The sequence below is a fragment of the Hoplias malabaricus genome, chromosome 16, assembly GCF_029633855.1.
Source record: "Hoplias malabaricus isolate fHopMal1 chromosome 16, fHopMal1.hap1, whole genome shotgun sequence".
Classification (NCBI taxonomy): Eukaryota; Metazoa; Chordata; class Actinopteri; order Characiformes; family Erythrinidae; genus Hoplias; species Hoplias malabaricus.
Window position 1 is genome coordinate 31,049,603 of NC_089815.1, and position 16,012 is coordinate 31,065,614.

General features: G+C 44.7%; 1 protein-coding gene across 5 annotated transcripts; it reads left to right on the top strand.

Annotated features, from left to right (window-relative positions):
• The first annotated feature begins 365 nt into the window (after positions 1-365).
• enc3 (ectodermal-neural cortex 3) lies at positions 366-16,012 on the top strand. Of its 5 annotated transcripts, none has more exons than XM_066647836.1 (3): positions 366-558; positions 3,003-4,807; positions 13,498-16,012. In XM_066647836.1, exon 2 carries the CDS (start codon positions 3,016-3,018, stop codon positions 4,783-4,785), a length of 1,770 nt encoding a protein of 589 aa, XP_066503933.1. In that variant the 5' UTR covers positions 366-558; positions 3,003-3,015; the 3' UTR covers positions 4,786-4,807; positions 13,498-16,012. The 5 variants fall into 5 exon arrangements, with proteins under 5 accessions (XP_066503933.1, XP_066503937.1, XP_066503934.1 ...); XM_066647840.1 differs by lacking the exon at positions 13,498-16,012 and adding an exon at positions 8,586-8,656; XM_066647837.1 differs by lacking the exon at positions 13,498-16,012 and adding an exon at positions 7,198-7,525.

Sequence of the window (16,012 nt, forward strand, 5' to 3'; positions counted from 1 at the left end):
TAAATATTTTACAAATATGACTGGAGATTCTCCAGAAGGTTCTTTAAAATGAATTGTTCTACAGACCATAGTTTCAACAAAAGGTCCTTTAAAATAAGGAGTTTAATTTTATTTAATATTTCTTTGTTAACTTCCTCCTCCACTGTATTCGACTCTGCACTCTACACGATGTTTATCTCTCCGTGTTGTTACCTTCTCTCCCCACTAACATTCAATCTCTACCTCACACTCTATTTCTATTCTTCAAGAGCACCTTTAATCAAATTGGCCACGCCCTCCTGTGCTGTGATTGGCCGTTTTGGTATTTGCATATTCATGAAGACCCCCTGCGGCTCCGCTGAGGAAAGGGCGGAAATCCAGCTGGAGGTTATCCGCTGAAACCGAGCGAAGAGCGGCGCTCACAGTGAACTCCGAGCCCCGGGAGAGCGTCTCTGCTGCGGAACCGAACTCTGTTCTCACCCAGAGAGGACTAACATGACTTCTGGGCCTTTTCGAGGAGGAAATCCGAGGAGAGAGACGAGGTTTTAACCGTCCGAAGTTCACATTAAAGGAGAGAAGGTGAGAGTCGGTTCCCTCTGACTCAGTTCTAAGTTTAGGAGAAGTGCTAAGGTTCAGAATGGTGTTGATATTAAAGAAACAGTCTTTAAAAGCGGGGAAATGAACACTAGTGTGTTGTACTGCCACATGCTTTACAGCCACCTACAACTAGTTCTTGTCGTGTACTTCCATATTCCTCTTTTAATTTGTATTTAATATATTTACAGGTTTAAAGGCAGTCTAACTTTTGTTAAATTGAAAGTAATGGTTTTGAACGCTGCCTCTGGAGCAGTCACCACTGTCCTGGTCCATTCTGCCTTCACCACATACCAGGTTGCATTCATAAAGGTTACAATGCTTTAACAACAAGCCTTAACAGCTTAAGGTGTATTTAAAAAAGGGAAATCATCTTTATCTCACAATAACCTGCTTTTTCCAGTAGTCTGCACCCATAGTTCATTCATTTATTCATTCATTCACTGTCTGTAACCATTATCCAGTTCAGGGCGGTGGTGGATCCGGAAACTACCCGGAATCACTAGGCACAAGGCAGGAACACACCCTGGAGGGGGCGCCAGTCCTTCACAGGGTGACACACACTCACACATTTACACCTACGGACACTTTTGAGTCTCCAATCCACCTACCAATGTGTTTTTGGAGCGTGGGAGGAAACCATAGCAACCAGAGGAAACCCACGCAGACACAGGGAGAACACACCACACTCCTCATAGACAGTCACCCGGAGGAAACCCACGCAGACACAGGGAGAGCACACCACACTCCTCACAGACAGTCACCCGGAGGAAACCCACGCAGACACAGGGAGAACACACCACACTCCTCACAGACAGTCACCCGGAGGAAACCCACGCAGACACAGGGAGAACACACCACACTCCTCACAGACAGTCACCCGGAGGAAACCCACGCAGACACAGGGAGAACACACCACACTCCTCACAGACAGTCACCTGGAGGAAACCCACGCAGACACAGGGAGAACACACCACACTCCTCACAGACAGTCACCCGGAGGAAACCCACGCAGACACAGGAAGAACACACCACACTCCTCACAGACAGTCACCCGGAGGAAACCCACGCAGACACAGGGAGAACACACCACACTCCTCACAGACAGTCACTCGGAGGAAACCCACGCAGATACAGGGAGAACACACCACACTCCTCACAGACAGTCACCCGGAGGAAACCCACGCAGATACAGGGAGAACACACCACACTCCTCACAGACAGTCACCCGGAGGAAACCCACGCAGACACAGGGAGAACACACAAGACTTGGACCGACAACCTCCAGGACCCTGGGGCTGTGACAGAGACATTACCTCTCAACATAGTCACAACTACTAATGTGTTTAAAAGTATTTAAAATGTTTTAATTCCTCAAAAATGCACCACAAATCCTAGTTTTATCTCATCATGCTTTTACCAATGATAGACTCCTGTACTGATTCATTACTTAGTATGTGAAGCTCTGTAAGAAGGCATGTGATGATACTAGAGAGATTTCAGATAGTTTTAACAGTACACATCCTAATGTGTGTCTGCCATGTTTTCTCACATATCTTGAATAAAATATCTCTTGTAAACCGAGCTGTAACAGAGTATACCAGGCTGATTTGCTCGTCAGCCCTTTTCCCGCACGAAACCAGATGTGGAAGAGGTTCAAGGCTTCTGCGCTTGTTCTGGCAAACATTATCAGAGAGGATGTATGAATCATACAAATCACGAATCATTAACCAGGAGCGTTGAGCAGAGGAACTGTGCTGTATTAATTACAGGCTTACACCCAGCCTGGCGAGTGTGTTTACAGTGTGCAGCAGTAGCATGATGCAGCTTTTAAAACAGTGCATTTCCCAGCATGCCTTTATTTGTTGGCACATTGGGTTCATTTAAAGATAGAGAGATTTGTGAGTGTGAAGAACTGTCAAAAGGTTTAAAGATTCTTGACATGATTTAAAAAGAATCTCTATGACTTTAAGGAGCCCTTACATGGTGTGAAACCTTGGCCAGTCTTAAACCTAATGACTTTTCACTTTCTGACAACATTATGAGGGTTTTTGAAAGTGTGGGGGGTCAGAATGAATATCTTAGCATCTATATGTTTCGACAAAGTCAACCATGTAATGTATTTTTGTAAGTTTCGGTCAAGTCTCGGCCAAGACCCAGAATCTTTATAAATTCACCCTTTCACTAAGAAATCATTGTCTTTAGATGTGAGAGGGGATCAGATTGTTTCAGAGCCCTTTCAAAGTCTTCTACTGTCCAGTTAAATCTGAGAAACACTGTTAGAGAAGTTTTTCAGGTCCCAAAAGTGGCCGTTTTTATTGACGTTGTGCAAGAACCCTTCACCACCTTTATTTTCAAAAGTATAGCTTAGAGTTTAAGTGGTGAACGTAGGTACCAAATTAATACATTTGGTTCCTTATTTCATTCAGCTCTAGGTCCACGATGTCTGTAAGCAGCCACGAAAACCGGAAGTCCAGGTCAAGCTCTGGATCCATGAATATTCACCTATTCCATAAAACGTCTCATGCAGACAGTCTCCTGATGCACCTCAATCTTCTCCGCAAGCGTAGAGTGTTTACGGATGTTGTTTTGAAGGCAGGAAACGGGGCCTTTCCCTGTCATCGGGCCGTACTTGCCTCCTGCAGCCGGTACTTTGAGGCTATGTTCAACGGTGGCCTCAAGGAGAGTCGAGATGCTGAGGTCAACTTCCATGACTCTTTACACCCAGAGGTTCTAGAGCTTCTTCTGGATTATGCCTACTCTGCTAGAATCATCATAAACGAGGAAAATGCAGAGTCTCTCCTGGAGGCTGGTGACATGCTTCAGTTCCACGATATCCGAGACGCCTCGGCCGAGTTCCTCGAGAAAAATCTTCATCCTTCCAACTGCCTCGGGATGATGCTGCTGTCAGACGCCCATCAGTGCCAGAGGTTGTTTGAACTCTCCTGGAGAATGTGCCTTGCGAATTTCACTGCCCTCTACAGAACGGAGGACTTCCTAAGCTTGCCGAAAGACAAGGTCCAAGAATTGATCTTCAGCGAGGAGCTGGAAGTAGAGGACGAGAGCGTAGTGTACGAAGCAGTCATAGACTGGGTCAAAGCAGACATGGACAGAAGACTCGGAGACTTGCCTGAGCTTCTCAGATGCGTGCGATTAGCCTTGCTCCCAGAGGCGTACCTGCTCAAGAATGTTGTTTCTGAAGAGCTGGTAATGGGAGACAAGGTCGGGCGAGAGATTGTGGAAGATGCCGTGAGGTGCAAGATGAAGATCCTCCAGAATGATGGCGTGGTCACGGGTTTCTGTGCCAGGCCGAGGAAGATCAGCCAGGCTCTCTTGCTTCTAGGAGGCCAGACCTTTATGTGTGATAAAATCTATATGATCGACCACAAGACGAAGGAGATTACCCTCAAAACCGACCTCCCAAGTCCTCGGAAAGAGTGCAGCGCTTGTGCTATCGGCTGCAAGGTTTACGTAACAGGAGGCAGAGGATCTGAAAACGGAGCTTCCCGAGATGTCTGGGTCTATGACACTTTGCATGACGAGTGGTCCAAAGCTGCACCGATGCTTGTAGCCAGATTTGGCCATGGCTCTGCCGAACTGGACCACGTCTTGTACGTAGTAGGTGGCCACACCTCTCTTGCCGGCTCTTTCCCTGCGTCTCCTTCTGTGTCACTCAAACAGGTTGAACAATACAACCCACAGTCCAACAAATGGACGCTGGTAGCTCCTCTGCGAGAGGGTGTCAGCAATGCTGCTGTCGTCGGAGCCAAGAATAAACTCTTTGCTTTCGGAGGCACTAGTGTAAACAGAGATAAATACCCCAAAGTGCAGTGCTTTGATCCAGGTGAAAACAGGTGGACCGTCCCAGCCTCTTGCCCTCAGCTCTGGCGCTACACAGCTGCAGCTGTGGTTGGGAATCAGGTTGTGGTCATTGGAGGGGATACAGAGTTCTCGGCCAGTTCTGCTTATCGTTTCAACAGCGAGACGTACCAGTGGACTAAATTCGGTGACGTCACGGCCAAGAGGATCAGCTGCCACGCCGTGGCTTCTGGGAACCGGCTGTATGTCGTAGGGGGTTATTTTGGGGCACAAAGGTGCAAAACCTTGGACTGTTACGACCCATCTACGGACACTTGGGACAGCATCACCAGCGTGCCATACTCCCTCATCCCTACTGCCTTTGTCAGCACATGGAAATATCTGCCGTCCTGAATGTGAGGAGATGCTGCTTTTGGTGAGTAGCTGAGCACAAGTCTGAACTATTATATTGTGATATTGTGATATGCTTGGCCATGTATTAAAATACATTGGGGTTCCTGTTTTTTGGCCTATGGAAACATGTAACAGCTGGTCAGGGTGCCCACAGTGCACAGAAAAACATTTACTGAATGGTTTAAGACTCATAGTACTGTTTGGGATTAGAGTACGTCTCAGTGTCAATGAACACGCTCTTATTTTGACATTATGCAGTGCTCATAAAATAAACATCACAGAAAATGCGACGACAATGTTACAAGCGATACAGTAGAGTTATCAGAGACTCGACCAGACTGATTTATCATTTTTCTCATTCTCAAAGTCTGCTAAATGTGTATATAGTGCCTTCCTCAATCTCAAAGAAATGGCACAACAACCGTACGTATCGATTTCCAAAACCATATCCAGTCAAATTGCAGAACACAAAGCACCTACGCAGGAAATCTCTCACCAAAAGAGATGCCGGACTCTTCAAAGAAGTCTCAGAACAATGTTAAACTGTGTAAACTGAGGCAGCTCTAATCCTTTGTGTGATTCCATGCGCAGAAAAGCTGTTTGTATAAATGAATGAGAGCAGAAAGAGGAGAAGTTCATTTTTTTTTTTCTCCTGGAAAATTAAAATGACACTTTCCGACGTTTTCTCGCCTCACATCAAACACCAGAAACCTTCCATGTGTCACAAGTAAGGGATTCATTTGGAGGATAATGAAAGGTACCTGGTCCTAATGAGGGCTGTGAGGTGTCACATAAAGAGGAGAAGCCAGTTAATAGAGTCTGGAGGAACACAGGAGGCTTAATTACAGAGCAGCTGTACTCACAACCCAGAGGGTAAATCTCACTGTCCTGTTCATGGTTGAAGTGGAAACAGCTGTCTATTTGTCCTCAAAATCATGTGTCTCCGTCTTTGTCATTTTTAAATATTGGTCTAATTTAAAGTCCTGGTATATCACTTAATCATTTAAAGACGTAGAAACGATTTCCCACAAAGTTCCCTAAAATGTTGTCGATGAACTCCAAAAAAAAAGCGTCTCTATGTTTAAGAAATACATGACTTTCTTTGGGGCGGCACGGTGGCACTATTTTGAACACTCATTCATTATGTGTAACAACTTCATCCAGTTCCGGGTTCTGCTGGGTCTGGGTCCGGAACAGAACCTGGAGGGGGCGCCAATTCTTCACAGGGCGACACACACTCGCACACTTGCACCTACGGACACTCGCACACTTGCACCTATGGAGCACCGGGAGGAAACCCACGCAGACACAGAGAGAACACACCACACTCCTCACAGACAGTCACCCGGAGGAAACCCACGCAGACACAGAGAGAACACTCCACACTCCTCACAGACAGTCACCCAGAGCAGGACTCAAACCCACAACCTCCAGGACCCTGGGGCTGTGACAGAGACACTACCTGCTGCACCATCATACTGCCTTATTTTGAACACTGCATTTTCAAATTGTAAATGCTCAGCCATATCGCTAACCACTTATTCACAAAGCAAACACACACACACACACTAACCAGGTTGGACACTTGATATTCACTGGAGGATGTTTTTAGAAATATTAACTGCTCTCTCTATTTGTAGTAAAATTTGGGCGTAAAGGAATGACCCCAGTGTCCTTTGACTAAAATACCTTCACGTTGTATTGCGTTTGTGTAACGTGTATTTTATTTTATTTTTTCTCAGAAGGGAATGTCAGAGAGTGTGACGATTTGACACAGTTGACTTGTCTTGTATTGGTTTTCACTGACAGTGTTTTTTTTAAGGGAGGGGTGCTACAAAGAACGCAACACCCAGAACAGGTCTTTTCAGAGCCGTTCTTAGAAGTTTAAGGATCTGAGCTGCATTTGTGAACATCCTAAACACACCCTGGGTGAGATTTCCAAAGAAGAAGCTGCAAATGAGAAACAGTTCAGTGAAAAGTCACTCCCAAATGCAGTTATTCCTCTAACTAACGTGACTGGAAGTTTGCTTCTTCAGTTACTGGGGCCTAGGGTTCAGAATGTAACTGCTGCGCCATTTGAGGTGGAATGTAAAATGTAATAAGAAGCGCACTTCTGATTTGTTAAAGAAGAATAAGAAGTCATAGCCTTAGTTGATTAGCACGTTGTGTTAGTTTTTGGATTCCCTGCTAAAATAGTGGCTTTTATTAATCTATGTAATAACGTAATGAGCTACAAAGCTAGTAGCTAGCTTTAGCATGTAGATGTACTGAGGGCTAGTTTTCAGGTAAAATGGGGTTAAAAGAAAAGCTCAGAGTTGTAGTAAGGCTAAAAACAGATGCTAGCTTGGCTGTGAAACAGCCTTTTCTGTACTGGTCGACTTTGTTATTGAGGGTTTTCTGTTTGTTCCTCAGCAGTAAACAGATGGACTGGGTGGGGACAGACTGGAGGGGATTCAAATCCACAGGCCTGCAGCTGACTATCCTCATGTTTGCATTTTTTTTTGGGTGCAGCTGCTTCAAAGCCTGCTAATTCAGTGTTGATTTTTTGCACATCATACTTACGCATAATACCAGAGGCTGAGGCACGCAGGCCGGAGGAAAGAAGCTATATTTTGCTCTATTTGGCAGCCAAGACTTCTAAACTAAAAATACCATGCTTCTGAAGTTTCGGAAGCTTCCAGAAAAGTCCAGAGGAATATAGAGAGTGTATGGCTCTGTTTATATTATTTATGTGTGTGTGTGTGTGTGGAGGTATTTGGTATGTTCTACTCGTAAATGCTCGAAAATGACTCTAAAATCCCATTGTTCATATCTAGAATTTAATATAAAGCAAACATAGACAAATATGGAAAAGGAGAAAGTGTGTGAAAATGTTGTATTGTAGTGTAACGTAAAACTAAATTAAACGTAGGAAATAATTAAACTATGAAGAAAAAACCCTCTCTGGCCCTTGAAAAAGGAAACGTTTATGTAAAAATATTAAATGAACAGCCTTTCTGACATCAGTTAATGAATATAAAAAGTTCTGTTCCAATAACGAGGAAAAACAAGACCCCGACTGTGGCTTATGTCTGATTTGGGATGAGGAGGAAAATGGGATTTTTCCTGACGGTCATTGGTGGAATCTAAGCTTTCGTTTGTGGTTGTTAGCTCTGTTCGTCTCACAGATCCACTGTAAATATAAAGAAGAAGCACAGCCTCAGATGCTAATCAGGTCTTGACCGATTGGCCGTATTTGGGATGCAGGAAAAACCTGTGGAAATCTGGAATAAGAAAATAGACGACGGACACTGTGTGTGTGTGTGTGTGTGTGTGTGTGTGTGTGTGTGTGTGTGTCACACACCTGAACCAGGTCAAAGGTCACGAGACTGGTTTCAGCTGCTGTTATTAAGGAGCCGCTGCACAGGACACTTACTCAATACTTATGTTTTATTAATGTGCTTTTTAAGAGCCACCCGAGAAAGACAAGTGAAAGGAAGCCTTTTATTCTCACATCTGTGTGCAGACAGGCCCCCCGGCATACACACACACACACACACACACACACACAAAAGCACTCTCGTGCCTATTCACATTCAGTCCAGTGCGGCCTCTAACACTGCCACATTTGCATAAAACTAATAGAGGTCTTATTTCTGCTGAGCTTCCCCCCGGCCAACCGTCCTATTCCTGTTAGACACCAGTCGTGAACAGATTTCCCCTCAGAGCTCACTCTCACCTGCTGTAATTAATCACAATTATGTACGAATCCCGCATTACAACAGTAAAAAAGCACTTCCTTTGTGTTCTGTCTCAATTAGAGCGGCTCCTCCTGCCTCCGGCTCTGTACAGTACAGTAACATCAGACCTGATTACATTCATGAAACCGTTGGAGAAGCAGAAGCCTGTCACTGAGTAATGGATACACCCAGGACCGGACTGTGTGATAGTTACACTTCCTCATTAGGAGTGTGTGTGTGTGTGTGTGAGATTACATTATTTTTCACGCTGTAACTGCAACTTGATGTTTTTCCTAAAATCGCGTATGTAACCGGGACCGAGATTAAAACCGCAAAAACAGCAGGTCTTTTCGGGTGCTCCCAGCGTGCCGTGGCCAGTACGGACTAAAATGGACCAAGAAAGGATGAGAGGTGAACTAACCACGGGATCATGGGCACCCAAGGGTCACTGAGGCGTGTGGAGCAGGTCAGGCCTTCACTTCAGCTGTCAGTGGTTTTAATCTTGTGGCTGTGTGGTGTATAGATCTACACTGGGTGAATGTATGATCCCACACCAGGGTGAGGTACAAAAGCGTGTGTGTGTGTGTGTGTAAGAGGTGGGGCTGGGGAGCAGATGTGATGAACGTGGCTGAAATGAGCAGCGTGACGACCGTTACGGGACGTTTATTGAGTTGATTGAAGCGTCTGTCTGCGCTCCACAGCCTCTGACCCTCCCCTGGGGCAGCCATCCATCAGGGGACAGAAAGAGGAAATCTGCTCACAGCGGGACACTTCTGTCCCTAAAAAAAAGACTCTTTACGGCTAAAAGATGTTTAGCAGGTTACAGAAATTAAACACAATAAAAACAAACCTTCGTAATTTCAGTGACGGTTTGAGTTGTAACTTCACGTCGGTCTTTAAAGGCGTTTAACTGAAGTCTGAACGTTCTGCCTCTTTAAAAAAGGTTATATTTAAAGCATGGTTCAGCTTATGTTTTTCTGTAAATAATTAATTTTGCTTCTTTTATTATGTGTTTCCTGTTTTAAGTTAATTTTTTACAAGTGAAATAGAAAAAAGAAAAAGAATAAAATCATGTACTGCACCTTTAATCCGTGTTTAAATACAGCTTTTCCCTGATAAAGGCCTTCAGAGGTTTTCTGGTTACCTGTGAAACCCGGCTTTGTAAAGTGGCTGGATATGAAATTCCAGACTCTGGCTTGTTGAGAGTGTGTGTGTGTGCTTGGCTCGTGTTTAGCTGCGGTGCTGTAGAGGACGTGTGAGTTTAATTAACCCCTTCAGGCGTCGAGACGCAGGAGCTTTGCTCGTAAACGCGTCCCTGCGACCGGCTCAGCAGGAATCTCAGGGTTGTTTTCAGCCTCAAACCAGGCTAAAGGTCAACAGCAGCTCAGTGTTTCAGTCCAGTCCAGTCCACACAGACCTTGGGCCAGTCCACATTTTGTACTCTTGTTTCATTTTCCCAACACACCTGAGACAGGTAATCGTTGTATTACAGCCCTTGATTACCTGTCTGAGAGGTGCTCGGAGGGACCACCGTGAACTGGGTCCAAAAGAACAGGTTAAAACCTTTGTTTATTATTTCAGACAAAATGCTCCTGACTTTCTAAGACTTTCTAGGGGTTTTACCAAAAATTATAAAGGGTCAAGAGTTAAAGATTATGTCCAGTGGATTAAGATTATTAATTAACACATTCAGGGTCCGGAGTCTACTTGGAATCACTGGGTGCAAGGTGGGAACACACCCTGGAGGGGGCGCCAGTCCTTCACAGGGCGACACACACTCACACATTCTGTTTTAAGATTAGAAAACAAGAATTCCGTCACATTACACTAACACACACACATGCACACTGGTCACTACTTTTGCAGTGCATTGTGGGATTGTTTGAGTGCACGGAATGTTGTCCACTATGTTTTCAGACACTACGACAACATGGCGTAACCCCACAATAGAGCACTATATAGTGAATAGTGAACCGTTTGGGACACAGTGAGAGTCTGGCTGCTCTCTGGGGTTCAGAGGGGGTCTTAACCAATGAAGAACAGGGTGAAAGGGGGATAACTCATGGACTACACGCTCCGGTACGGTCGGTGGAGCTGAGAGAATGGACAGTGAGTTAATGATTAAATGATTGGGCCGATCCGTGTGTCTGTACAGCTCTGTGATTACACAACCCTGATGGAAGAAAGCTCCCAGAATGCTTTGCGTGTCATTCCACAGTGTTTGTTAAATTAAGCCCCAGTCAGTGGAGTGCCGAGGCTGAAAAGGAGCCCAAAGCAATGCACTACAGAGTAAAATTAAACTCTCAGTGCAGTGCAACACCGAGCGGCTGCAGCTTTTATTTATAAAGCAGTGGCTGGTGTGTAGAATGTGTGAGAGAGTCTGGGTTTGTTTTTGTAGCCTTTGCAAATGTTGTGCATGTAAGAAAGTTCAACCAACTTCTGAGACTGAATTATATAACATTAATTCATTGTCTGAAACTATGAACCTACCCAGAATCACTGGGATCTAGGCGGGAGAACACACCACACTCCTCACAGACCGTCACACGGAGGAAACCCACACAGACACAGGGAGAACACACCACACTCCTCACAGACCGTCACCCGGAGGAAACCCACGCAGACACAGGGAGAACACACCACACTCCTCACAGACCGTCACCCGGAGGAAACCCACGCAGACACAGGGAGAACACACCACACTCCTCACAGACAGTCACCCGGAGGAAACCCACGCAGACACAGGGAGAACACACCACACTCCTCACAGACAGTCACCCGGAGCGGGACTCGAACCCACAACCTCCTATATAACATTCAGACTGGAAATATATTTGACTGTTGTCCTCTGTAAAAGCTATAAAAACAAACCTGTGTGTGTGTATATATGGTACAGAGCTGGAGCGGAAACCTCTGTAGTGATGTCCTCAGTCTTCTGTTCATAGAGATTCACTGTAGACTTTGATTCTGATCTGTGTTTGATTAAATAAAGATGTGAAAGAGAGATTTTTGCAGCTTTTACACAAACAGCCTTCACTGTGTTTACAGATAATAACACGGCATTCACAGCAACCAGAGAGAGAAGCTTCTAGAGGCCTTTGTAGGTTTATTATAGCCTCGGGTTTATCCAGGTCTGACAGCTCAGTTAATGAATCCTCATTTAAGGCTTAAACGCTTCCCTCTGGAGCCCCACACACACACACACACACACATACTGTACTTACAGCTGTCTGCTGCTGAATCAGCAAAACACCTCTCCACTCCTAGCATCAGCTCTGTAACTACATCAGGGAACATGCATTTATAACATATTAATTTCTATATAGTGAAAACCATAAGAACAACATCCATTTAAACTGTTGTAATGTGCCCAATACACTATTTGGTTACTGTTATTAATAGCTAAACTGGTTTAAAGGTGCTGTATCCCCCCCTCGTCTCCACAGTGGAACACAGCTCTGTTTCTTAATGAAACGTCTGTGACCTGCTTTGGTCCAAACCCCACGAGCCCCACAGCAGTGTTCTCCCCCTGTGTAAACAGCCCCTGTTCAGAACGCCCGCTTTCAGCACCTGTTCCTTTAAATGATAATGAGCCGCTCGCTGTTCACCCCGACCCCGAGCGCACAGCAGTGAGGAGCGAGGAGCAGAAGCTCTGGTTTTTAGCCGTTTTCACTCTGTTCTCTTTCTTCTCCGTTTTTACTCAGTGCTCTTATTTCTCCGCGCACGTTTTCTTTCAGGGGCTTTTTATTCCTCTGGCCCACTCTTGGCCTTGAGTGTGGTGATGTTAGACTCATGTGCAGCTGTTCCAGAGTGTTTGAATAAAACATTGTTGTGTGAAGTTACATTGAACGTTGACTGATTTTAATTTGGTGGAGACACTGGGTCACTGTAGCTCCTGCAGGTAAAGAGTGTGGTCAGTGGAAAATGTGAAGAATGTAACTGAGCTCAGATCAGCTCTTAAAATACCATAAATATTTGCCCCAGCTGAGAAGAAGGTGGTGGTGAGTCATGTGGCGCTTTCTTAGAAATGTGATAGATTTCAGCAATGAACTTTTCACCTATTTTACACACACTCTTTCACGGAACGGGAGCTAAAGTGTTTTTGCTTCTACGCCGTACACAGCAGACACCTTCCTGTTTGTGTTGAGTGTGTTTTGGTTTTCTCTGCTGCTCTCTGACATTCCCTTGTTGTTCATTGTACATTGTTCTTTTATAGATTTGAAGCAGCGACGAAAAATCATGTTTATTTATCAAAAGAAGTTTAATTTCTAGCCTCCGTTATCCACAACAATGCTTTAAAAACGCAGGGCATATTTATTTACAGAGCACCTTTCAAACAGCGAGGGTTCACTGTGCTTTAGAGAAAGTGTAAAGGGAAGTTACAGAAATATTAAAGCAGAGAAGCAAGTAAAACAATGAGTATTTAATTTTTAAATGGAATTAAAATGTTTAAATCAGACACAGACCTTCGTTCATTGGGAAAAAATGGATGGATGGATGTAGTTCTCAATCACAAAGGTCTGTCAGCTCTAATTTTGAACTGTATTAAGTTCTTTCGTGTGTGTGTGTGTGTTCACTGTTCATCCCTGGTATTAACCCTCGCCTGGCATTTTGAACGTGTAACGCTCATGATCCGATTTATACATAACTTCTGCAGAAGGCCGCTGCTGTGTTTTCAGGCACGATGTGGCTGCTTTAGGACACACACCAGGACGTGTGTTCACTCAGAGCTGGCCCTGATTCAACAGCTGCTACAGAGACCTCACTTCTGCACATTTTTATTGCACAGTTACAGATAAAGCGTATGTTCAAACGTATTGGTGCATTTTATTTATTTATGGGGCACTTTTTTAACTGTGTGTGTGTGTTCTCTAGTAACAGTGTGTGCTCTGAGAGCGGCTACAGCTGTCTGTGTTTTGTAGATTTCAATCAGTGTGAACACGGAAACATTTACATTTCCCCCGTTCTTTTCTCTCTCTCCTTTTCCCTGTAGATGACCGGTGTGTGTGTGTGTGTGTGTGGAATGTGGAGTGTGTGGAATGCAGGGGGAGGGGAGGACCCTCTCCGGCCAGCTCGCTCCGACTGGACAAACATGGGCAAAGAAAACGGAAGGAGAGAAAGGGAGAGGACCATGGAAACCAAAGACTATCCACACCTCATCCTTCCTTCTGATGGTTGATCTGCGGAGGATCCGAGACCCGGACTGAACTGAACTGAAGGGAGGAAAAACTGTAGTAGAACTTTAAAGCAACAACTCTGTGGTTTTGAGCCTGTTCTGTCTGCTGCAGCTGTAGAGTGTGGTCCTTTACCACAGACAGGAATTTCTAAGTGTTGCCCGTGGGCTAACGGAGGTGAACAGACGTTAGAAATCACACGTCATCTTGTTGATTTTTCTGAGTGAACACTTCTGTTTACACACGTTATTGAGCTACTGATTTTAAAACAACGCTAAGTAGTATTTTCACACACAAATTACAGCTTCAAACTCACTGTGATGATCCACTCGCCTGTAAATGGGGAAAATAGAGCCTCTGTTATTGTTACTTCTTGCTCAGCACTGCAGAAACGGCACTATGTAACTTTTGTACCCCACCCCCTCTACTCCAAGTGTGTTGAGCTCCAGTGCGTTAGCAGAATGTTGAAAAGAAGTGGTGGCTGGTGTCACATGGGTATGTGCGGATCTATGAATATGCAAATAGTCTCCGCCTCTATCTCCACCCACATCTCAATTACAAAACACACTCATAGCCCTTTTCCACCAAAATAATTCTGTTTTTTAAACTGATTCTGTTCGGTTTTATAAGAACCTTGGTGCTTTTCAGAGAACCAGCCGCATTTACACCGGCTTTAGTGGAAGCTGTGAATACGTCACCAACAGGGGGCGCTGCACAGCGGCAGGAAACAGAAGTGAGATGACGGTGGAGTGTGTAGACAAGCTGTGAGAGTTGTTACAGATGTTTGTTTTTCTCCACAAATCAAGCATGGATCATCTTTTGACAGATGAGAAGATGTAGACGACTACACAGTGCGCTCCTCCTGGGTGTCGCCATCGCTCCTTGCTCCTGTAACTAGCCACGCCCCCAGACGTTCTCACGGTTCGTGTTAAAAACCTGCTATTCTTTGGTTCCAGCTGTGAACAGATTTGCTGGTCCCACAATCTATTTTACAGCGAACACGTCACAATTAGCTTCACGAAGCGGAACGGAGACGGTTCCTTGTTGGTGGAAAAGCGTCATCACGTGACGAAACACTGCGTTTCCACTGGAGGGGGTCTTTAAAGATCTGTCACAGAACAATATGATAGAGAGAGGTTTCTTTAAAAATTCAGCAGCTACCTGAGGTCAGAGTATTTTTATTACCGTAACTACGGGGTCGAGCCTAAAGTTTGTAGACACCTTCTCATCCAGCCTTTCTTTTGAAACAGAGCATGTTCCTCTTCTCTGCACTAACTCTCTGTACTCTCTGCTCTTCTGTGGAGGCTTTACTGGGTCCTGGAGCATTGCTGTGTGGATTTGATGACACTGTTAAGTCACTGCACATAGCAGCAGCTGGATTCACATTGTAAGAGGTGTCTATAAACTTTTGGACATGGAATGTGTCAGAACTATACAGTCTTCACCAAAACCCACCCAGTTTCAGTGGACACTTCTTAGGAGTGTGTGTGTGTGTGTGTGGTCTGTCTACAGCCCTGACCAGGGGTGTGTGTTTATTCCGGGACTAGACGAAAGGCCGGACATGATTTGGTTTTGTTTTTTTATTTAATTTGAATGATATTTAACACATTTTCTCAGTGCTGTGGCTCTGAGGACGTCTTTAAAAGCTAAATATTTCCTGGATTTACTCTGTGTTAGAAAAGTCCTCTGTCTGTGACGTAGACGTAGCGTCCGTCGCTCCACCTTTATCTCACTGTACATTTTTCTGTAGAGAGTTTGTAAATTTTGACGCAGCTTTTCATTTATTTTTTTATTCGTAATATTTGTGAATGCTTGTGGATTTACAGTGAAAGGTTTTCACACAAACACAGGTTCATATTCAGATGAAAGAGCTTCCAGAAAGTTCTCAGATGAATGAATGAGGCCCGAGTGTTTGTGTTTATTTGTTTTTAAGATATTTACATTTGTAAAGTAACACCTTTAAACTGCACCTTCAAAATCATTGTGACGCTCCACTGAGGTGTAACAGGGAGGAAAGCCCCTCTGTTGTTGTTACTCCAGACTCAGCACTGCAGAAACTGCACTATGTAACTTTTGGAGGAGGGTAGGAAGCCACTCCCCATAGGAAGACTCCTCCCCTTCCTCCCCTTCCCACTTGATTTTGGGTGAGTGCTGTAAAAATAAACTTCATACTGCAACTGTAGGGGGAGCCCAGGAGCAAAAATACCAAACCTTACCTAGGGTTACTTTAAAGTTTATCGACACTGAACTGTTACTGATCCTACTTTTTATTTCTTAGCAGCGCTGTTTGACGTCAGTGGAAATAAATGTTTTGGAAAGAAAACTAATGTCTGT

Excerpts from the sequence above, each read along its gene's own strand:
- enc3 (XM_066647836.1), top strand. The coding sequence starts at position 3,016 with ATGTCTGTAAGCAGCCACGAAAACCGGAAGTCCAGGTCAAGCTCTGGA.